Source organism: Diceros bicornis, chromosome 28 (assembly GCF_020826845.1).
Source record: "Diceros bicornis minor isolate mBicDic1 chromosome 28, mDicBic1.mat.cur, whole genome shotgun sequence".
Taxonomy (NCBI): domain Eukaryota; kingdom Metazoa; phylum Chordata; class Mammalia; order Perissodactyla; family Rhinocerotidae; genus Diceros; species Diceros bicornis.
Genome location: NC_080767.1, coordinates 5,532,505 through 5,555,611, shown reverse-complemented (window position 1 = coordinate 5,555,611; position 23,107 = coordinate 5,532,505). Strand labels below are relative to the sequence as shown.

Below are 23,107 nucleotides of genomic sequence, written 5' to 3'. Positions count from 1 at the left end.
CTCCATAATTACTGACTGAGTGCCTGGGGCCAGCACTGGGCGTGGGGCCCCCACCCTCTTGGAACTCGAGGCCTGGACAGTTAATAAGTAAGCAGGTCCCCCCAGAGGTAGGAAGGCTCTGACACGAAGGGCGGGGCGGTGGGACAGAAGTCTGGGAAGCTCTCTGAGGAGGGGCCTCAGCTGAGACCGGAGGATGAGAGAAGGCTCTGAGGCGAGACAGGCTTGGTCCACTCCAGAAGGCTGAAGAGTCACCGGGCTTGGGGAGAGGGGTTGGAGATGAGGCGAGGAGAGGCTTGCCGGCCACGGTCAGTAGTTTGGACTTTACTGAAGTGAGCAGCTGATCTGCATGTTGAAGGCCTTCCGGCTGCCGTGTGCAGAATGTGGGAGCTGCAAGAAGACGCAGGGAGGCCAGGGCGGAGCCACCGCAGTCCATGTAAGCTTGAGGGGGCTGCGGAGGGAGAGTAGGGGCTTCGGGTGTATTTTGGAGGCAGAACCCAGGTGTATTCAGGTGTATTTTAGAGGCAGAACCCACAGGACCAGGTGATGGATTGGATGGGAGGAGAGGGCTCCTGAGGGTCCTAGGTCTCTGGCGCGAGTGCTTGGATGGACAGTGGAGGCACCATTACCTGAGATGGGGCAGATGGGGTGGGGCAGGGAGAACAGGAGTTCCTTCTGAACTTCCAAGTTCAGAAGTTGAATTTGAGACTCTTGAGCATGTCCCAGTCCCCTCTCAGCTGACCTGTTCTCATCCAGGCCCCGGGTCTCCCGACATCTCCCTGTGCCTCCCAAGAGTCCTCTGTCTCCCAGGGTTTAGCCTAGGACCACCCATCATCTGATAACCGGATATAGCATCAGTCAGGAGCTCTTGGCACCCACAGGACACTGTTTTGGGAAAGGCACTTCTCGTGGAGGGCAGTGGCACTGTGCTGGCTTCCTGGGACAGACAGACAAGGCCACTCTGCCTTGGATACAGATCCAGAGCGCAGCTCTCCATGGCCTGTGGCAGGAACAGAGATGTGTTTGTAACCTGCCAGGCCCTGCCACCCTCAAAATGACTGAGGTGTCTAACTCAGCACCAGTGTCTCTCTGGGGTGTCTTATCTCCTTCTTGAATTCGGCCAGCCAAAGCCAGTCAACTTGTGCGTTCATCCACGCAGGGCGGGGCCTCTGGGTGGTGAAAGAGGAGCCCAGGGTAGGGATGGATCACCACTGGCGTAAACCAAGCCCCCATGTCCCCAGAGCAAGTGGCCGATCAGCCAGAGCCACCGGCAGCTCCCGCGGTTGGGGCACCTGGGCTCCCCTGGGGCCGCCTTAGTCCAGGGGCATTTGGTTGACAGGCCGAAAGCCCCACCTCTGGAGGGTCAGCCTGGGCCCATCAGCTGCGGCCCAGGCCCTGCAGTCTTCCTCGCCCTAGGTCTGCAGTGAGCACTACATAAGGAAATGTCTGGAAAGTGCTGTGCACGTCGGGGCCCCGAGGGATGGCAGGCGTCCCTGAGAACGGCTGCATTTCTGTGGTGCTTGCCCTGTGGACGGTGCTTTCAGGGGCTTTTATTCCAGAGTTAGGGTCGTGCTCACCCACCCTGTTCCTCCCTGCTGAGACAGTTTATCTGGGGTCTCAGCTCTCTCCTCCCACACCCAAACCCCAGGACCGTGCACCTTGGCGTCACATGTGTGGGTCTGGGAGTCCCTGCTTTGCTTTGTACAGTGACTTTTCTAAGCCCCCTTCCCCTGTCCTGAACAATGGGGTCACCCCAACTGCCTCATAGGATGGGTGGCTGAAGGAACAAATGAGGAGCATACTGAATGCTTAGTGCCAGGCTGGCTTTCCCCAGGCTGCTCACACCCTTTCCGGTCCTCAGTTTCCACACGTGGAAAATGGCTCCTGCTCACTCCCCACACTTGGTTTGCAGCCTGAGCAGAAGCAAGGTTCCTGAGGGCAGGCCCGACTTCTCGTCTAGGGACTGTGGTGTCTGTTGGCAGCAGACACCGAGGCAGTGTTTGTTGGGAGACTGGCACAGCCTTGGGGCTCTAGAATCGGGTGGGCCTGGGCTGTCGCCAATGCCCAGGGTCCCTCTGGAGACTCCCCGATGTGCCAGAGCTGTCCTGGGGAGGTGAGGGGGCTGGAGGCTTATTGTTCTCCTCTGCTTGTGCCTCAGGGAAAAGGAAACAACCAAGAAGGAAAAAGCCCAAGAGGGTGAGAGCACCATCGCTGCCCGAGAAGTCCGGGGCCTCGTGGACACCATCGGTGAGCCTCCATTCGTCCATGAGGGCAGGCCTGGCCTGGGCCAGAAGGAGAGCCCTGTGGGCATCTCCTGGGAGCTCTAATGTAGAAGCACCTGAAGCTCCCACTGTGTTCTTCTGCTCAGCCACGTAGAGGGCCTTCTCCCCTGAGCCCTCTCCCCTCAGCGTTCTCCCCCTCGGCCTTCTTCCCTGGGCCTCCCCCCCGAGCCTTCTCCCCTTGGCCTTCTCCCCTGAGCCCTCTCCCCTCAGCGTTCTCCCCCTCGGCCTTATTCCCTGGGCCTCCCCCCCGAGCCTTCTCCCCTCAGCCTTCTCCCTTCGTTTTTCTCCCCTTGGCCTTCTCCTCTCGGCCTGCTCCTCAGTGCAGGGAGCTGGAGGCAGAGGAAGGGGCTGCCCGAACAGTTGGCATTTACTGATGAAAACCAGTTGGTAAAGGATAGAGGATTTCTCAGTCTATGTTTTGTTCCCTCATGCTACATTGTCCTAGTTTGACTTTGTCCCAATATGGAGGCTTTTTTTCTTCATGATAAAAAAGTAGTACATGCTCACTGTGAGAAAACCAAGGTAGGCAATAAGCAGAAAGTAAAAACTCCCCCTCCACGATAGCACCCTCCTCCCAGGAGTGCCCCTCTGCCCCGTGAAACCAGGCAGTGTCCACCTTCTCACATAGATTTAGGGGACAGCAGTGCACAGGGTGAGATCTCAGACCCCAGAGCAGAGGTCCCTCGTCCAGAGCTCCACTCAGCTGACTGCCTTTGTTCCTTAAGCCCCATGCCTGAGTGTCCTCACCTGTAAAATGGGGCTGAGAACAGAACCTGCCTCTTGGCCCCCTCCTAAGGCGTAATCGAGTTAGAGCAACACCTGGTACGTGGTCGGTGCTATATAAGTGTTGTTTACTCTTGTTTGCGTATGGATTTGCTTCTGTAAAGCTTTTTAACAACCATAAATGGCCCCATTCTATACATTGCCATATTGGAACTTTTTCCCGGCATTTAACTGTATGTGCAAGACTTCCTTCCATATAGCATTTATGGATCGCCTTCGTCTCTTCTCCTTTTCCTTGAGCCCCTGACACTGCTGGCATTTTCCACCTGTGCTGCCCTTCCCCGGGGGCCTCCCCTTGCCTTGGAGCTCTGAGGGCAACCTCATCACCTCTGTGGTTCTCCCCCAGTTCCTGAGAGGACCAGCACCGTCACCCTTCGGGGGCGAAGAGACTACAAGAGGAGGGGCTACGAGAGCGCTCTGGGGAGCCTTAAGGAGGAGATCGCTCAGATTGGGATGGTGAGAACCCTCCCTCTCTCTCCCCTTCTGTTCTGGGCCATTCCGAAGGTGGGCTCGTCACTGCATCCAGCCTGCCTTTCCCCCCAGCTCAGAGGTCCAGTGGCTCACCACGGTGTAGATGGAACTGTAGCAGCCACGTTTGAGTGGCTTGTTATGAGTGCTTGTTATGAGCATAGCCCTGTAAGTCAGGTACTGTTATCACCCCCATCTTACAGGGGAGACCCAGAAAGTCTTGCCTGACTTGGTACATAAGGGGCCCAGTGGGAACTGGCCTCCAGGTCTGACGCCAAAGCCCAGCCTTTGATCTCCCTGCTCAGTCCGACTCGTGAGGGGCCAAATGGCCCGGCCCTAAGGCATCACCCTCACTTGGCTCCCTGTTCCTCTCCAGAGACCTCATCTCTAACCCCACTGGTGCCGGAATGTTCCCTAAATGAGACCCTTCTTGCCCTTCCGGGTCCTCTCTGAGCCCCAGATTGCACTCGCCACTTTCTCCGGAGTCTTCCCTGACTCACATCGTTCCTCTAGATTCTTGGAGCTGGCTCTGTACTCACAGCATCTGCCCTACCAGCGCATCGCTTTCCTGACGCGTCCCAGCTGGACGTGAGCTCTGCTTTCACCCGTGAGCTCTGGGGCTCCAGCCACACGGCCTAACAGAGCCTCAGTCTCCTCTTCTGCAGTAAACTTGGCGTTCTTTCACTGGCCGTTTCTTTAATGAATATCGTCGAGCCCCAACCTTGGGCCAGGCCTAATGGCAGCACCGCCGTCACAGGCTGTGATGAGGACCAAGCCAGTCAGGACGAGGGCTCAGCAGAGAGTGAGCGCCAGCACGTGGCACGAGCTCCAACTGGTGGCTGCTTTTGTGCTCTGCTTGTGAGCTAATTAATGAATCTTAACTGTGAACTAATTAGTAAATCTTAACTGTGAACTAATTAGTAAATCTTAAATAATAACGGTTGTTATTTCTGAGACAAGACCACGGCCGGCACTTCCCCGTTAAAAGGGGGCTCCCTCCTGCCCCGGCCTGTCACACCATAGCCCTCGCCCTCCTGTCCTGTTTTAGGAAATGGAACCTCTCATCTTGGAGCCAGGGGCACTTCTTTTAAAAAAGCTGGCTGAGTCTGACGAAGACATCGACAGTCTCTTCAGAAAAGCAGAAAATGACAACAACCTCGAAGACTGCACCATCCAAGTAGGGGACCCCTCGTGGCCGGGCCTGCCCCTCCCGGGTCCTGCTCCTTCCCTCCCTGCCATCTGTCCTCCCAGCCTGACCCAGATTCTGGCACAGACCCTGCTGGAGCTGTGGGATCAGGTGGCCGAGAGATTCCTGCTCCAGAAGCAGGAGATTCAGAAGCTGGATGAGACCCTGCTCTTGCTCGAGTCCTCCCGGGCAGACAAGGTGAGTTGGCCCGCAGATGGCTTCTTGGTGATGGTCACTTGTAGGGTTTATGAGGCCTCCCCTGTTTCCTTTTAGTTCTCCAGGAAAAGAGAGAATCACTAACTAGGGCGCTTTGTTGTTTCCAGCTAAAAAGCGTGTTGAAGAAATATGTGGACATCATGGAGAAAACTTCCTATCTCATGCAGCCCGACGTGTACAGGCTGATAAATAAAGAAGCCATGGTGAGCAGTTTTCACGTGCAGGGGGTCAGCCCACAGGAGGAGCCTGGCGACTCAGGAATGATGAGCTCTTCATACATAACATTTCCAAGTGACTCAGGTTGCCCACTTAGGTTCAGAACCAGAGTCTTGGTTAAGTATCTTCAACAGAAATCCTTCTAAAGTACATTCCATGCTTCCCTGCCCTCTTAATCCCAGTAAACCTAACACAGCGCCCTTGTTTGGAGCACTGATGGTTTTACGAGCGCCTGCTGGGCCGCGTCTCAGCTGCCGTGTGCAATGCAATAGGTGCTACACGGTGGAGGCGGCGTCTGCCAGCTGTCGTGGACCCGGGGTGGTTTGTGCCCTCATAAGTGACCCCTGCCTGGTCTGTTTGTCTAGTTTTCCTGGTGGTTCTTGTCTCGGCTCCTGCTGGCTGTCAGTGTTGCTGAACCATGCCTGCCCCTAGCTCTGTCCTCACTGCTTCCCTATCCTCCCTAGCCTCCCCGAGCTGCTTCCTTTGGGATAAAGAGCAAGAAATTCAAGGTTATTTATGATGTCTCCAAAGTCAGAGTTAAGCCTGACGCCTCTGCCATGTGAAAGGATGCTTCTTTTGCTCCTCAGAGGTGCATTGTCTTGCGTGGGCTTCCAGGTCCTGTGCAGAAAGCTGGGCTTGCCAGGCAGCGGGCCCCCCGGCAGCACACAGAATGAGAGGAGTCCGGCGTTCAGAACCAGAGATGGGCTCCAGCCCCGGTGTGTGCCTGGGGCTCCTGGACAGAGCACAGACGGGGAGTGGGCACAGACTCCCTCTGCCCTGCCCTGACAGGCAGCTCCTGAGATAACTCGGCCCCTGCACCTGGACTCCCTATCCAGGAAATGGGGCTAAGGATACCTATGCCAGGACTTGTTGGGAGGGTGATAAGAGGGCTCAGCAGTGGGAGCTCTCGTTTTGAGACCAGCGAGAGTTGCTAACTTTTATCCATTTGATCCATCTGGGAGGTCAGAGTTAGTCGGTGACCAGTTGTGAGTCAGTGTTTGACGTTCCTGTGCTTATTTGAGTTGTCGTGACAACTGGCACTTGCTACTTGCTCCATGTGCATTAATCTCATTTCATTTCACAAAATCCCTGTGCTGTAAACAGCATTATCTTCATAGTAGGGCTGCGGAATTGGAGGTTCGGGAGATACTTGCCAGTGCCCCCTCCACTGCCATGCCAAGGGTGCCCAGGAGAGGACCAGTGGGAGGACTGCCAAAGAATGTTCTAGCTCTGGCCTCATTTGATAATTGGGTCCTGGTTCTCATCACAACCATATGTGGCTGGTCCCTGATGGCATGAGCACTCTGCTTTTGGAACAAATTCATATATATTAAAAAAAACCAGCTAAGCACTGAGAGCTTGTTACCGAACCAAGTGGGCTCACCTCCTGGTGAGTTAAATAAGACTCTACACCAGTGGAAGTTGTCTCACAAAGTAAAGTGTATCTGCAGCAAAAAGGAGGCCGTGATGAATCATTTCCAAAGTCATGGCGTCCTTGGACAAAGGGAAGCAGGGACCTTTTGTTTCAGTTGAGAAATGAATATTCAAAAGGGAGAGGTAGGTATCCGCTAGCGCAGGCTCAGTTGGAAAACATGCTTCCACATACACCGCAGGTTACAGTAATGAGGCCTAAGGGCCTCCTGGAGAGATCTTAGCTTTAAAGGTAAGGCACAGGTCATGGGGGTAGCTCCTGTGGTGAGGCTTGGTTGGTTTCAGGATGGTTGGTGGTTACATCTCCTTAACATACAAAAGAAAAAAAACAACTTGGACAAACAGTTAATTGCTTCCAAATCCACCCTTGAATTTCTCGAGGCGCCTTGTCGGTGACGAGCCCACTGGAGTGTTGAACTCCAGTGAACTAAAACACCTTCTCTAACACACAGTCTGATGGGGCTGTGGAGCTGGGCTGAAGCTCACGTGGTCAGGGTTCCTGGTTAAGCCTTCAGGAAAGACTTGTCACTATCCATGGCTCTGAACCCCAGTGACCCCTCAGTACTCCTCAGTCGCTGCCACCGCCCTGCTCGCCACGGCCCCGCTGGGGCCCAGGCCCTGGGCCTGCACCTCACCTGCCCCCTCTCCAGCCTCTCCTCGCCCCGCTCCGCCTGAGCCTTGGTCTGACCTTCGAGAACCCCCGTCCCATCTAGAGCCTGCCCGCCTGTGACCGCAGGTTATAAACCACGCCCTGCTGGGCAACCGGAGGGCCGTCGCCCAGCTGTCTGTCCACCTGGCGGAGGCCACGCTGCAGCAGGAGCTCGAGAGCCGCCGCCGCTGGCAGGGCCTGGTCGGTGCCTGGAAGGCACTCAAGAAGGAGGCCCTGGTGCGGGGCTTCAGGTCGGTGGCTGCCCACACTGCCCACAGCGAGGGGGGTGGCCCTCTCCTTCCCTTTTTGTCGTTACTGTGAAACGCTGTTGTTTTTCTGGTGGTTAACACTAATATGTGCTCTGTTTTAAAAAGTTAGAATAGATAAAAGTATAAAGAAGAAATTAAAAGTCACCACTAATGCCTCGCCACAGTGAGAGGCACAGCTGATATTTTGGTATATTTTCTCCCAGGCTTTCTGAGACCCAGACTGCATATGTAGGTTTTTGTCTTATTTTCTTCATAAACATTATCGCATAAGCATTTTCTGAGCACAGTGCAAATTGTATAAAAACATTAGTCTGATTATCGGCCCACTTTCCACTCTTGACTATTACATGTAACCCTGTGTTGCTGGCCCGAGGAGCATGGCCGTCCCTCAGGCGTGGATACTTCCCACCCTCTGGTAGCAACTTGCACCCACAGGAGGGATGGTGGAGAATGCCGGTCTCCACGCTTCCTGGCCGGGGGCACTTTTGTTAATACTGACACGAGCGTCCTGCAGCTTTTGGCCAACAAGCAAGACATTCTTTTGCTAAGAAAGGGACACCTTGGGCCAAGATGTCTGAGGACACTAAAGAGTGTCTGTCCATCTGTGCCACGGGTCTGGGGGTGGAGGCCCACCTGTACATCTGCGTTTCCAGACGGGGAGCACCAGAGTCTGACACTGGGGATGAAGGAAAAGTCTGGAGACCTGGCTCCACCTGTACTTTCCCTGTGACCCTGATAAAGCGCTCGAACGTTCGGAGCCTTTCTCTCCCAATGCAAAGCAGGCACCGTGATGGACACGTGATAGGGTTTCAGCGATTGTCCGCAGGATGCCGTATGGAGAGTGCCTGGTCTGGGCCTGGGCCTGGGGTTGTCACAGATGTCAGGAATCATTGATGGTGATGGCAGGAGCCGGCATTTACTGGGCGTTTCCCACGAGCCAGGCACGGTGCTCGGGGTTTTGCTTGTAATATCTTGCTGGGTCCTCACAGATACTGAGTGAAGAAGGTACTATCCTTAGCTCCGTTACAGAAGAGGAAACTGAGATTCAGAGGGGGCAGTGACTCGCCCAAGGTCACAGAGCTGGCAGGGGGCAGTCAGGACCCACACCTGGATCTGTGCCTGCAGGTCCCATGCTCTTAGCGCCAGAGCCTCCCTGGTGGTCCCTCCGTTCTTCTCTCCCCGCCCCTCCCTCCTTCTCTCTCTTCCCTCCTTTCCTCAGAGTCCCAGAGGCCCAGGATGGGGAGGGGTGCTGGGAGTGGTGTGAGGGTGCTGGGGTCTGAGTGCTCCTACACGGGTCTCATCCCCTCTCTCCCAACCGCCCTGCCCCTCCTCTCGTCTCCATGGTGCCAACGTGTCTGGCTGCCCAGTGAGTTCATGGCCAGTGAGAGGATCCAGGCTCCGCCAGCCGTGAAGAAGGAGCTGGAGAGCATGCTGGAGAAGCAGAGAGCCCTGCAGCAACAGCGGCTGGGGCATCTCTGCACCATCCGGTACAGCGGGAGGGGTCGCTGGGGAGGGCAGCTTTGGGGGCCACTGGGTGCGGCACAGTCCTCAGCGTTGACCTTTCTCCCGAGGTGTCCCCCCGACCAGGCCATCTCCTGGCTCTTTGGTCCTGGACTGGCCGCCTGGGCCCACGTTCTGGGATGTTCCAGCCCCAGTGACAACAAAGAACGTGACACGTTTGCTGTAGAAAGAAGTTTGGTGTGACTGTGCCAAAGAGCTTGGAAGGAGGCGATGGCAAGGGGTGGGGTGGGGGAGGAGGGGAGGGATGGGCCAGGTTAGGGGGTGGACTTCTTCCTGAGGGCAGCAGAGGGGCTCCACCAGCTGTGCAGTGTGGAGGGTGAGTTGAGTCTGAGGCTGGAGGTCAGTGAGGAGGCCACTGCCATCAGACAGGGGACCCATTGGAGGCTCTGGACACTCCCCTCAGACCTTGGTCCACCCAGCTCTGATGCCATAATAAGCTGTTTGGTGGGGGGCACACTGAGTGTTCTAGACCTGGAAGCCCACTGCCCGGGGAGCCTGCAGCATGCACTCTGAGCAGCAGGGCGGAGCCTGCGTGGTCCTGCGAGGTGGAGACATTGCACGTGCTGGGAAATCCTCCTCCTCCTGAGCCCTCGGTGGTCCCTCCCACCTGCTAACCCTGGGGTGCAGGGTCTCTTGTCTCCCCACCACAGAGCCTGAGTTCTCCTAGGATATAAATGACAATTAGAACCCCACACGGTCTCCCCCAGGGCGGGCACCTCCTGCCCCGTGTGCAGCCACGTTTTCACGCAGGCGTCAAATTAACAAGGTGGATAAAAACCTCAGCCCCAGGAGAAGTGCTTTGTTGTTTTCTGTAACTCCGCCTATTTCTGACTCTGAGCCCCTGTTCGTTAAGCTGGGCAAAACTCAGCCTTTCTTGGGGTCCCATCCGTTGAGGGAGAGTTACGGAGTCTCACCCAACGCCAGGCCTGGTGGTGGGAGTCTGGTCGTTGGTGTTTAGTCCACCCAGATGCCGCTGGGCAACTGCTGCCTCCAGACACTGGCCGCGGGCATCTTGAGGAGGCTGCTCTGAGCCCCTGCATCCTCACGCCCAGGCAGCCATTTCCCTCCAGGGCCCTGGGTCTTCCAGCTGCTCCCATGATGGCACCAGGAAGCAGGACCCAGGCTGCCACTGCCAGGCACCTGCCATCCTGCTCTGTCCCCAGCCCCTGTCTGCTCAGTGAGGGGAAAGCCCTGGCCCCAGCATCCCCCTCCTCCCCAGGGCTCAGCCCACTCTCACAAATGCCTTCTCCTCACCAATGCTCTATGCTCTCCTAAGAACTTAGACTTTTGAGAACAAAAGCCAGCAAGATTTCTCGGCTGCTGTCTTTTCTGCCCCACTGCACCCCCTGCCCAGGCTGTGCAGGTGGGGCTGGCTGGCTACCTGCCTGAACGGAGAGAGAGACAGGGCTGAACACAGGGAGAAAAATGCAGTCATTGATGCTATGGCCACGGCTGGGATCCAGTGTGCAGTGACAGTGACTGCAGGCAGAGCGTGGAGCTGGTAGGTGATGTGAGCTGGCCTGGAGGAAGGTGGGGCAGCTCTGTGAAATCAGAGGCAAGAGTGCACGTTTACGGGACCCAGCAGCTCCTTACGGTGGGAGTGTGTAAAGAGTGTATCAGGGCACAATTCCAGCATCAGAAGTGTGTACTATGAACACAAGGCTTGACCGTGCAACTTAAAGGTCAAATTGCAAAGCCTTGATCGTAGAACTCCCGTGAGTGTCAAGAGCGATGATTTCGGTTTGTAGTTTGTGCAAGGAGGTTTTGACGGCACCCGCAAAGCACGCTGTGTAGACGCCCGCCTGTTTCTCCTGGACCTGTAAGGCAGCTAGGAAGCCTTCTCATCAAGCCCGAGGAGCTGTCCCAGGGAACTGCCTCATCTGGAATCATGGGGAGTCCCTTCTCCAGAAACCCCAGAGCCCCAGACGTGGTGGGGATCCTTGTTTCTGCTAGTGCACAGGCCATGCTGCAGGCTTGTGAGTGGCAGAGGGGTGGGGAGTCTTGCTAAGCTTCTCAGGGCCCTGAGGGGGATTTATCCAAAGTCCTGGGAGAATCCCCAAGGATTTTCTTGAGCCCAATAAGTATATGTGCATATAATTTTAAAATTATTGAAAAAAATTTGTATTTTGGAGTATGTTAGATATACAAAAAAATTACAAAAATACACAAAAATTTCTGTATATCCCTCACCCAGTTTCCCCTAAAGTTGTGAGCTTACATTACCACTGGACATTTGTCAAAACTAAGAAATTCACTTTGATTCATTCCCATTACCTAACCACCAGACTTTTCCAGATTTCACCAGTTTTTCCACTAATGCCCTTTTTCTGTCCCACGACCCAGTCTTGGACACCACGTTGCATTTAGTACTATATAATGTTGCTCTTTCCTGTCCCACCGTAAGTGGAGTGCCCAAGACCATCCTGGGTTACACATCTTATCCCGGCATAATCATTAGTAGCATCCCCCCCACTTTCACTGTCAAAAATGTCCTGATTTGGATAATAAATTATATGGCCCCCTAGCCATACACATCTTTCCACATCATTAAACACCACCCAAAACTTAGTAGCTGAAAACAACAATAATTTCTTGTTTCTCACGATTCTGCGGGCAGGCTAGGTGGGTCCCCTGGTCTGGGCTGGCTTGGCTGGGGCTCTGTGGTCTAGGATGGTCTCAGTCCCGTGTCTGGAGCCTGGTTTGGGACAGCTGGGGCTTCTCTCCTCTTGCTCTCTCAACTTCCAGGAGCTAATCCAGGGTCATAGGCACAGTGGTGGTGGCAGAAGAGCTCCCTGCAGCAAGAGAGGGCGAGTGGAGTGCATGGGCTCTCCAAGCCTCTGCTGTGGCATGTTTGCTAATGTCCCATCGGCCAAGGCAAATCGATGGCCAAGCCTAGATCCAGGGATCAAGAAATAGACTCTGCCTCATGATGGGAGGAGCTAAGGATATTTGACTCTTTTTCAATCTGCCGCACTTTGTAGTTCATTTAGACAATTCCCTATTGTTGGATATAGTTGTTTATGATTTTTGTGTGCATGTTTATAAACAGTACTGTTAAGTGACCATCTTAATGCATAAACTTTGTGTGCATTTTATATTGTTATCTCAGGTTAGATTCCTAGAGGGGCTTCCTTGGTCAAGTGATGTGAAGCGTTCGGCTTTTTTTCTTTTAGGAGAATTCATTTTATTTTCTAACAGACTCATGAATATTACTAGACCTTTTTATGGGGCATGTTTTTAGCACCAGGAAATCCCCAGCAAGTCACTCTGTTTCTTTGGTATTTAGGTGCATACGCCTCTGGAGCCGTGTTCCTTGAAGATGCCACCACTTTTGGTAAGTGAACATTTATTCAAGCGGGCTTACTTGTCATCTCTTCCTTCCCCAGTGACCTTCTGCCGCCCAGTTACAGCAGAGCCCGGCTGACTGAATGGCACTCCTCTCTCAGCTCCCTGAACAAGCAGCTCGGTGAGTGCGGTTTGTGGGGTTCTGTTCAGGTCTCTCAGAGCTCTGTTCCAGTGCTGGCTTTGTAGCAGCTTCAGCAGCCAGTCAAGCATTTATGTGAGAGTCTGTTATAAACTCAGGGGTGAGTGGCAAGTCCTCCAGGGGAAGGAGGGAGGGGATGTAGACGACAGAGTGAGCCCTGAGGGTTCATATCGGACCTCTGGTACTTTGCCTGGCAGAGCCCCCTCCTCCCTCCCACAGCCTCCCAGACACTGCCCAGCCGGCAGCAATGCCAGCCATGTACTCTGATCCCTGACTCTTGACCCAGCATGGAGCCGGAGGGATCATTCCAATGACCACCTGTGAGGACGGGTCGGGGGCCAGGTCCTGGGCATATGAGGTTAAAGCGCAGGGTCTTACAGTCAGAGAGACATGGGTTTGATGCCCAACTCTGTGCTGGCTCAGCTCTGTGACCTTGGGGAAGTCATGGCCTCTCTTGGCCTCAAACTCCTCCTCTCTCAAATAGGCCTATCAAGAGGAACAATAACGTTACCTATCCTGTGGGGTTGATGTAAGAATTACATGCGATCCTGTGGTCCAGTCATAGTTCAGGCCTGGCTTACACGGAGAATGCTCAATAGTAAATGGTTATGTTTGAAAATGCTCTATAGCAAGGATTCTCAAACTCCTTTCCCTGGGCCAATGCCTGTTTGCAAATAAGTTTCATTGGAACCCAGCTATGCTCATTTGTTACATATTGTCTCTGGCTGCTTCTGCCTTACAACAGCAGAAATGAGTTGCAACAGAGATCTTATGGCTTGCAAAACTGGAAACATTTATTATCTAGTCTTTTATAGAAAAAGTTTGCCAAGCCTTACTCTAGAAGATATATAATATTTCCATGTCCTTTGAGGCTCACAGCAACCCGGTGAGGTCAGTGGTGTCATTGTCCTTCTGTGATAGAGAAAGACTTAGAAGCACAGAGATGTGCAGTATTCTATCCAACGTCACACAGCTAGTGAAGTGTCACATCTGGACTTGACCTGGGTACCTCTGTTAGTAGTATTCACCATTGCTCCCAGGGCTCTCAGGTTTATAATTCCAAAGGTATTATAATTACATTATAATACCCAGGGTAAGAGCCCCGAGACCCTAAATCATAGCAATGGCTGCCATTCATCAGGCATCTCCTAGGGACAGGCATGGAGCTGGGCCCTGGTAATCAGCAGGGTGTATCACCCCTTGGGTGCTTCCAGGCCAGAGGAGAAGCCAGACCATGTAGGATGTTACAGCAGGGAGTGGACAGGTGACAAGCCTGTATCTTGGGACACAGGTTAAGGGTCATGCAAGACCTTGCCAAGGAAGTGATCATCCAGTTGAGACCTGCAAGGCAAGTAAGAGTTAGCCAAGCCCAGGGGTCAGGGGAGCTTTTCAAGCAGGAATACTAGCATGTGGGGAGGCTCAGAGGCAAGACAGAGCTGGGGCCTTCGGGGAAAGGAGAAGATGGCAGGGGAGGCTGGAAGATGCTGAGGGGCCAGACTGTGCTGGCCACATGGCCATGTGGAGGAGGCTGGACTTTATCTTGAGGGCAGTGGGAACCCAATGGAAGGTTCTGAGCTGGGAGTGATGATGTTAGCAGGGGAACAGTCAGAGGGGTACAGGAGTGGAAGCACGGAGACCCAAGTTGGGTCCATCACAGTGACCTCACGGGAAGGGTGGGGATGTGCTGGCGTAGGAGGTGGCCCTGGGGATGGGAGAAACCAGCTTCGGAGCTTCTCCTCACCAGTTCCACTGAATATCTACCTCCCCCATGTCCCCACTGCCATTCACCCTGCCCTCCTCCCCAGTCCTTGTCAAAGAACAACCACCACAAAATCTTTGTGTTGTCTTTCAATTTCTAGAACTTACCTTAGACACCAAGAGTCACACTGAGTTGATTATAACTGGGAAACAGTAGGGAGAGGGAAGAGAAGAAAAGGAATCAATCCATCCATCCATCAGCTTCTGAGAGTTCTGCTAGTCCAGTCACTTCTTGAGGAATTAACCAAAGACATGATCTATAAACTCGCATTCAATTTGCACCCTTGTTACTGTTTTACAACTTGGTACAACTCTCCAAAAGGAATTTTACAGCCTTGAATCTGAGTTATGAATCAGAGTCGGGGCTGGCCCGGTGGCGCAGCGGTTAAGTGTGTGTGCTCTGCTGCGGTGGCCTGGGGTTCACAGGTTTGGATCCCGGGCGCGCACTGACGTACCGCTTGTCAGGTCATGCTGTGGCCGCGTCCCACATAAAGTGGAGGAAGATGGGCACAGTTGTTATCCCAGGGCCAGTCTTCTTCAGCAAAAAGAGGAGGAGTGGCATGGATGTTAGCTCAGGGCCGATCTTCCTCACAAAAAAAAAAAGAATCAGAGTCAGAATGGATTTGTAACAGATGAAGATGACTCCTCATTTGAGGTCCTTACTTGGGGTGTCGGGCACTCTGTGAGGAGGGAGATACTAGCCCTGATCTGAGTCGGGACTCCTGATCTCACTTGAATCATCCTCGCTATTGAGGCACTTTGCTGGGGAGAAGCTGCTTCCCTGAGCCCGGGGGACGCTCCTCTTGCTGATCTGCCCTCTTCCTTCTGGAAGAGAAGCTGACATATCTTGTTTCTGCCCATGGAGATGCCTACCACGTGGACTGCATGTTGCGGATCCGCCTGCAGTATGAGAAGACGTGGCAGGAGTGCCTGGCCCACGTGCAGAAGTGCAAGGTGGGTGCCCCTCCAGGCAGGCTTGAGAGGAACAAAGGACAGGGGCCTGATGTCTCCCCCCTGGCCCACGCCTACCCCTCTCCAGCCTGGGTCTCTGCTCTCCTTTGTCACATGCCCCAGGCCCTCACTGGCCCCTGGGCATCCTGAGGCTGTCCTTCTGCCTGGACCCCCTCCTCCCCACCTATCCCTCAGGTTATAGCCCAATATGACCTCCCCCGGGAAGCCTTCCCTGATCCCACAGACAAAGGTATATGCTCTCTGATCACCTCAGTCTTCCCACCTTGACCCTCTGTTTCACTCACAGCACTTGACATTATTTATTCAGTGGAGGTCGTGGCATGGGGGTAATTTCCAATGCACCACTTTTATAAATAGTGCTGCCACTGCCCTCATGCCTAACTTTCTCTCCACCCTGCCCGCCTTTGTTAGAGACTGAGACAGTGAGTTCACTCACAAACCCCTCGATTACAATGGCTGGTTTTCTGGGGCTCAAGGAAATATTTTGTCAAAATGCCCCCTCCCTGGCTCCTTGGTAAAACTGTTTAGATGAAGAACCCAAGAAACCTAATCATTTTGGAGACAGTCTGACCCGCCGGCTGTGGCAGTCAGAGTCCCAGGACTCTGAGGGCCCCGCCTGCTGACCCCATTCCTGCTCCTCCAGCCCTCATGTGTCTGTTGTGTCCTTGGAGCTTTGCTCTGCCACCAAGCCTCTGAGGTGAGCAGGATTCACGGGGAGTAGAGCACTTTACAGCGTGATGCGCGGTCCTGATGTTGCCGTCCCTGGACTGTGCCCCTGCTTGCATGAGCTCTCATTGAATCCTACAAGGTCCTGTAGAGTGGGGGTCACCAGCCCCATCTGGAGATGAGAAGACCAAATTTGCAAAAGGCCAGGGGCTGCCCATTTGCTCTGTGGCCTCAGGGGCAGCCATGTGCCTCTCAGCTCTTTAGGGGCGTCAAACCTCAGAAGTAAAACCTGGAGGGAGAGGGGGGAGGGAAACCTTTGTCCTGGGAGAGCCTCCCTGAGACCACACCCCTGGCACTCACCCCCCCACCCCCTACTGTTGACAGTTGTGCCCACTCTCACTTCCCTTTGTTGGGGACATGCAGGGGAGGAGTGCTGAGGTCATCACATACCCCAGGAGTGCAGTAAGCCTGAGAGAGGGCACCTGGTACTCCTGTTCAGCAGCATTGCAAGTACAGAACTGTAGACAAATCTTTCACTGGGGGGAGGTTGGTTTATGTGCATAAACCAAGACCAAGTCTTTATTAATATAGAGTGCCCACTTTCCAGTTGGCATAATTCAAAGTTACAGGAAACGGAAGCCCTGTCTAACTTGCAGCAACACTGAGACCTTGTGGGATGGCGGTTTATGCGTGTAGGCTCTACAGTGAGACAGTTGAGTTCAGACCCCGGCCCCACCACTTGCCAGGTGTGTGGCCTCCAGCTAGTTCTTTCACTTCTCTGAGGCTCGGTTTCCTCATCTGTCAAATGGGGCTAATGAGAACACCTCCGAGGGCTCACTGAGACACCAAGGGCGGCACACAGTGCCTGGACACGGCGGGCGGACCGCAAAGCTGGACCATCTCGGCCACTGTGAGCGTTTCCTCTGAGGTTCTCAGGGACGAATGGGAGTCCGATCTCAGGGGGCAGGACCAGGCCCTGAGGTGAAGCTCCACCAGCCCCAAGTCAGCCTCTGCCTTATCCCCCTCCAGAAGCAGCTGCTGGACTGGAAAGCCTTCACCGAGGAGGAGGCAGAGAGCCTGGTGAGCCCGTCCTTCTTCCAGATGGTGGGAGTGCTCCAGAGCAAGGTGGAGGAGGAGCTGGAGTTCTTGGATGTGCGTAGCTGGGGGCCCACACAGCTGGGGAGCAGGGCAGACGTCACCTGGGGCACTGGGCTGTGAAGAGAATGGGAGTCTGGGTGCCACCAACTTTCTTGTCACTAGTGAGTCCCTCTCCCTCATCATAGCCAGCCCCTCTGGAGCAGTCCCTCTGTGGTGGGCGCTCCAGGCCCACCCCTGACACCCGAGCCACCTGCTGACACTGGTGCTGTGCAGGACTCCACGCGAACAGTCTCGGGCCACGAGTGCTCCCTGACCCCTTGCTGAGTCTGAGTTTTTTTCTTTCCTTATTAAGTCAAGAACTTTCACCTTTTCACTTAAAGGAAGCACTTTACGGCTTCTCTTTGGCATACCTGATTTGTTAGCATCACTACTCTTGAGCTTTGGGGCTATTATTAAGTAAAATAAGGGTGACGAACACAAGCGATACTTGATACTTGAACACTGCGATACCACGACAGTCGATCTGATAACTGCGACGGATACTAAGTGACTAACGGGTGGGTAGCACATACAGCACGGATCCACTGGACAGAGCGATGATTTACTTCCCAGGAGGGATGGAGCCAGAGGGCATGGGATGTCATCACACTACTCAGAATGGTGCACAATTTAAAACTTATGAATTGTTTATTTCTGGAATTTTCCTTTTAATAATTTTGGACTATGGTTGACAGTGGGTAACTGAAAGTGCAGAAAGCGAAACTGAGGGTAAGGGAGCACTCTACTATACCTTCTTTCAATTTTTTTTGCCATTTAAAAAGGTAAAATCTGTGCTTAGTTGGCAGGGCCAAACCAAAGAGGGCAGAGGGCCGCATTTAGCCCACAGGCCAAGGGCGCCGCCCCCTGACCCCGATGAGAGCATAAAACACTTATATAAAAGGGGAGAGGTGAGGACTTAACAGCAGAGGGCGGTGCTTGGCTCAGATGCTGAAGGTCAGGGAACCCCAAAGAAGGAAAGATGCCCCAGGCCGAGGTGGTATGGCCACCTGAGTGCCCAGGCTGGTGCCTAGGGTTGGTCCTCCTTTCTTCTAGGCCCCAAACTCCTGTCAGTGATTTCAGTGGACATGGGACAGGTCGAGAGACGGGACTTCAGGGTCAGCCAGACCAAAGGCACGGCCCTGGGCAGACTAGAAATGCTGTCCCAGAGGTGGGAGGGCCATGAGCCAAGGTGTGGCCAAGAAGAGCCTGAGGGACAGTGTCCAGGCAGTGACAGCCAGTCCTTGGAGACACGAGGCCTCCACTGGCTGGTGAGGGAGCCCTGTGAGTGGGGCCCTCCTCTTCGCCCTGGGCCAGATGGCACTCAAGGCCCCTTCTCTGGGTTCTGCCACTGCAGAAATCCTTTGAGGCCCTGGCAAAGCAGACAGAGCGGCAGAGCTCAGACCTCTTCAGATTCTTCCAGGAGGCCGTGTCGCTGTGGGAGGCACATCAGAACGTGCTATCTGTGCAGGAGCTGGAGCTCGAGAAGAGGATGGAGCAGCAGCGGCAGAAGCACAGCCTGGAGAACCAGGTGTGGCCTCCAGCACCCAGGGTAACCCCGACAGGGGATGAGGGAAGGGGCACAGCCAGATTGTCAGCTGCGCATTGGCTCTGTTTGGTGGCCTGTAAACTCAGCAAGCATTCAGATGCAAAAAAACAAAAAGAAGAACTTTGATCCATACTTCACACCATAGACAAAAATTAACCCCAAATGTATCCTAGACTCAAATGTAAAACCTCAAGCTATAAAACTTGAACAGATGGGGTTATTGAGGCTCACCTTGGTCATGGGACCAGATGGGAGTAGAAGAAATCTGCCTGAGTCAGGTCCCGGCTGTGTGATGGGTCCCTGGATCCAAACGTGTCTGTAAGAGAGTGTGCATGAGAGACAGACAGACTGGGGGCTATGGAGCATCTACCTCTGGTAGTCACCCTGCCCCCCCCAAGAGATGAGCTGGGCCCCTACCCCACTGTCTTCACAGGGTCAAGGGAGTGGAGGGGGGCATGCTCAGCATCTGATTTCAAGTATGGCTGGTGAGAAAGAGGGTGAGGAGCAGGTGCCATGGGAAGGTGTAGCAGGCCTGCCAGGTGGGGTGGGTATAAGGGATGTGTTCCTGAGGAGTCCCACCTGAGCTGGGTCTCCGGGGACAGAGAAGAACCTTCCAGGCAGAGAGAGGAGCCTGGAGGCCTGGAGCAGTGCGAGTCAGAGTGGTGGCACATTTGGTGCCCCTTTTGTAGGAAAGAGAGTCCTGGGCTTGCGCTGGGCACCTGCGCCTCAGTTCCAGTGGCAGAGTCTCTGCATGTCACTTATACCCTGTCAGCTCTTGTAACTCACATCTGCTTCCTCCTGTTTTTGGGGAGCTGCCAGGCCCAGGAGGCCCACCTTGATAGGCTCTTGGACCAACTGAGGCAGCAAAGCCATGAGAAAACACTCAAGTTTCACCTGGAAAAAGCCAAAGATTTCCTGGAGAATATGAAATGCAGGTAGGCAGACCGGATCCCAAAGGACAGAGGAGGATGGCCTGGAATCCACAGTTGAGGCCAGAGGCTGCCTGCTCAGGAGCCCAGGGGTGTGCCCAGCAAGCTCAAGATTCAAATGTTGCCTCTAACTTTGGAGAACGTTGTGGTCCTTTGCAGCCCTGCTCAACCAACATAGAAGCTTCCAGGGAGAACTTTGATCTGAAAAGTTTATGGAGAGAGGTTTCAAAGCCTTGTCCTTTGAAGGCCAAGAGCATGGGCCCTCCCCCCACCTTTGTAGATTTTAAAACATACCTTCCCTTTGTTAAAGCAAAAACAAGTTAACCACTACAAATGTAGAAATGTTTGCCTCATTCCTGCCCAACTCTTCCTTTTTATGGACATACACATTTATATGTGTAGATATATTCACATATATAGTGTTTCTTAGATAAAAGTTGGGTCATACTTTGCAAATTGTTCTATAACTACAGATAGATTTCCTTTTTTAAATGACCATGTAGAATTCATTCATATGGATGCTTCGTAATGACTTAACCATCTCCTAATTGATTAGCTTTTTAAGATTGGGTTTCAATTTCTCAATATTAAAAACAGTTCTCTGTGAACTTCCTAGTACCTTTGTGCCTTTGTACAACTAATTCTGTAAGGACCATCCACAGAGACGGAATTGCGCTGCCAGTTGACTGTAGTACTTAGATTCAGAAGTATGTCTTGAGGCAAATAAGTAACCCCCTGAAGGTTACCTAAGAAGACCTTAGGTAAGGTCTTCTTACCTAAGAAACAGGTAAAAGTCTGGGCCTTGGGGCGTTGGAGGGTTTGATGGGATGTAGGTAAAGTTCAAGGACGGGGTTAGGAGGGTGGACAGGAAATGGGAGCCCAAGAAAACTCTCTCATGTTTGTTTTTAAATGTTCTACAAAGAGTATGTATTCCTTGTATGATCAGAAAAATAGGAAAACAAACCAAGGACTGTTGTAAAAGGAAACTTACAGAGCAGCTCTGTGCAGAGCTAAATGCCAGATTCCAGCCCACCTCTGTGGGGTCAGGGGCGTGGCTCTTGGCTGCGGTCTCCCACACTCTGCCCAGCCCCCTTAGACAGTGGTATCCCCTACCCACCTACCAGGTATGAAGGTTTTCACGTCCTCCTGACAAAGGAAGTGATGGAGTACGGAGTGATCGTACTGAAAGAACTCAACTCCTACAGCGCCACCCTCAGCCAACATTTCTATGTTCGTGAAATCTTTGAGCAGGTATGGAGAAGGAAACTAAAAACCCAGCCACCTACCAAGAAGCAAAGGGGAAAGGATGACTTCTAGTTTTGATTTGCGTCGACTTCGAATGCCTTCTCTAACCCCTGCAGAGTTAGAATTTATGTCAGGATATCGAGGAGTAAGAAGCTGAAAGCGCCTCTAGAAGAGACCACCTCTTTCTCAGATTAAAAGAGGCTGAAGGGCTCAGAATTCAGCTTCAAGGCTCGAATGGAATTATAATCAAAAGGCTAATTTATGTGACTCTTTGAGTTCCAATCATCCAACCCACCACCGCCACGTGACCCTCCCAAAATACAACTCTGACCTACCCACTCTCCTGCTCACAAGCCCCTCCCCAACTCTGCGGCCCCTACCAAGTCCAACCCACAGTCCCTTCCCCACATGACCCCAGAGGCCCCGCATCTGGTTCCCTCCTGACTCTCCCTACTTCAGCCAACTCCCCACTCTTCTCGCATCTGCCTCCTGGCCCCCTGCCCTTCCTCATCCTGCTCCTCTGCTGGGACCCTTCTGTCTCCACACATCCCACACTTGCCCATACCTCCAGTCCCTACCAGTGACAAGGGTCCCATTCACTCAGCCTGACCCCTCATCTCACCCTACTTACCCCATCAGCTCTCCTCTCTGAACATGCTTGTACATTGGTTGCTGTCAAATGCAGGAGTTCAGAGCACCCACGGAAGGTGTTTCCAGAAGGCCAAGTACGCCTTACTAACTTTTATTCAACTCCGCTTGCCCTTAGCACAGTGTCTTGCACAACATTCAGACACAGTGAGTGCTCCCTGGGCAAATGCGTGACTACCTGGAGTGTCCTGGTCTGATGCTCCCAGAGTTTGGCTCTTTCCCACACACCCAGCCAGAGTCCCATGGCCAGAGCTGAAAATGCTTGTGGTTGACACTGAACCCAGCTGAGGGTTTCCCACATATATGGGGTCCCCACCTCCTCAGAGAATCCCTCCTCTTGGTGGGGATCCCTGCTCCAGTTGCTAGTAAATGCTCCCCGTGGCAGCTGGGTGGAGATGGAGCTCAAGCTATCAGAAGATGAGCTGCCATCTGTCCTTTGAGATCAGTCTGGTTGCCTGGATTAAAGGATTGACGTTATTATGATCTCCATGTCGCAAGGGAGGACACTGAGCCCCACAGGGTTGAAGGGGCTTGCCCAAGGTCACCCAGCTTGTAGGGAGCTGGGATTTGAATCCAGACCTGCAAACTCCACAGCCCACACTTATCCATGACACACCACATCCACAATTTCGTCCAGAGCCTGTGAAACAGGGAATTTGGAGGGTTCACAAAGGGCTCCTGTACCATGTAAATCATGTTCATTCTGTATGTTCGCATCCAGCGCTGGGTGCAGCAGATTCCAGCCCCTTTGTTTATATCCCTCAATTTATACTTTCTTGCTCTGCCCCAGATCATGACCAAAAATATGTCAGAATGAGATTTTATTTTGTTGACACACATTGTGTGATGAAAGGGTTTGCTAGTCTGTTTCGGATTGTGGAACACTGATTCCCTGGACTGGGAGCACCCTGCTCACCCCAGTGAAATAAAGGTCAAGGCCCGTGTCAGATGTTGAGGGGGAAGGGTGAGTCCTTTTACTTAAAAGAAGAGGTGCCCTTAGCAGTGGTGCTCCGGGGGAAGGCAGTACTGCTCACTCTGTGTCATGTGTTTTCCTTGTAGAACTTGGATGGGAAAGTCATCTGCAAGTTCAGGGAACCAGGTAACACTTTCACAATTCAAGTCTGATTCTTCCTGATTTCACTCTTGTGTCCCTGTGGGCTAGGGAGGCCCAGTCCAGGCTCCATTGGTAACCTGCTTTTCCTTGTTCTTTGGGGTTGGTCATCAACAGAAGCACATGAAAAGCACTTCCAGGAGAGAAGGAGAAAACAAAGGGCTCAAGTAGAAATGAGCAAAAGCAAGGGAAGCATCAGTAGAGGGACAAGTTCCCCAAGGCCAGCAGAAGAGATGGAAGAAGAAAAAGATCAGGAAATCAAGTCCTCCACAACTGAAGGGCTGGTAGGGAGCCAGCGTGAAGAATCTGTACTGAGTGACGAGATGGATGAGTCCAGAGAGGACTCTATTCAGGGATTAGAAGAAAAGCAGCTTGAAAGAGACAGCTCCTTAAAGCCATCCCTGAAACTGGAAAATGTGATGGTTCAAGAAGAGGAGATGGAGGAAGAGGAGGAGGAGGAGGAGGAGAACAAAGAAGGGGAGAAGGAAGAAGAGGAAGAGTCGGAGGAAAGGGAAGAAAATGAGAGTTTATCTATGGATGAGGTAGACCAGCAATGGGTTCATTCTTGGGTGTGGGGAAAGTGTGCTATGTTC

General features: G+C 53.2%; 1 protein-coding gene across 1 annotated transcript in view; it reads left to right on the top strand.

Annotated features, from left to right (window-relative positions):
• Positions 1-23,107, top strand: part of LOC131393105 (coiled-coil domain-containing protein 180-like) — a 60,482-nt gene that overhangs the window by 2,264 nt on the left and 35,111 nt on the right. Inside the window, 15 exon segments of the mRNA XM_058523542.1 lie at positions 2,156-2,244; positions 3,409-3,518; positions 4,579-4,707; positions 4,804-4,914; positions 5,040-5,135; positions 7,316-7,479; positions 8,865-8,984; positions 12,405-12,484; positions 15,126-15,214; positions 16,928-17,050; positions 18,390-18,563; positions 19,401-19,516; positions 20,635-20,761; positions 22,463-22,502; positions 22,632-23,056. Of these exon segments, the coding sequence (XP_058379525.1) occupies positions 2,156-2,244; positions 3,409-3,518; positions 4,579-4,707; positions 4,804-4,914; positions 5,040-5,135; positions 7,316-7,479; positions 8,865-8,984; positions 12,405-12,484; positions 15,126-15,214; positions 16,928-17,050; positions 18,390-18,563; positions 19,401-19,516; positions 20,635-20,761; positions 22,463-22,502; positions 22,632-23,056 (1,993 nt within the window).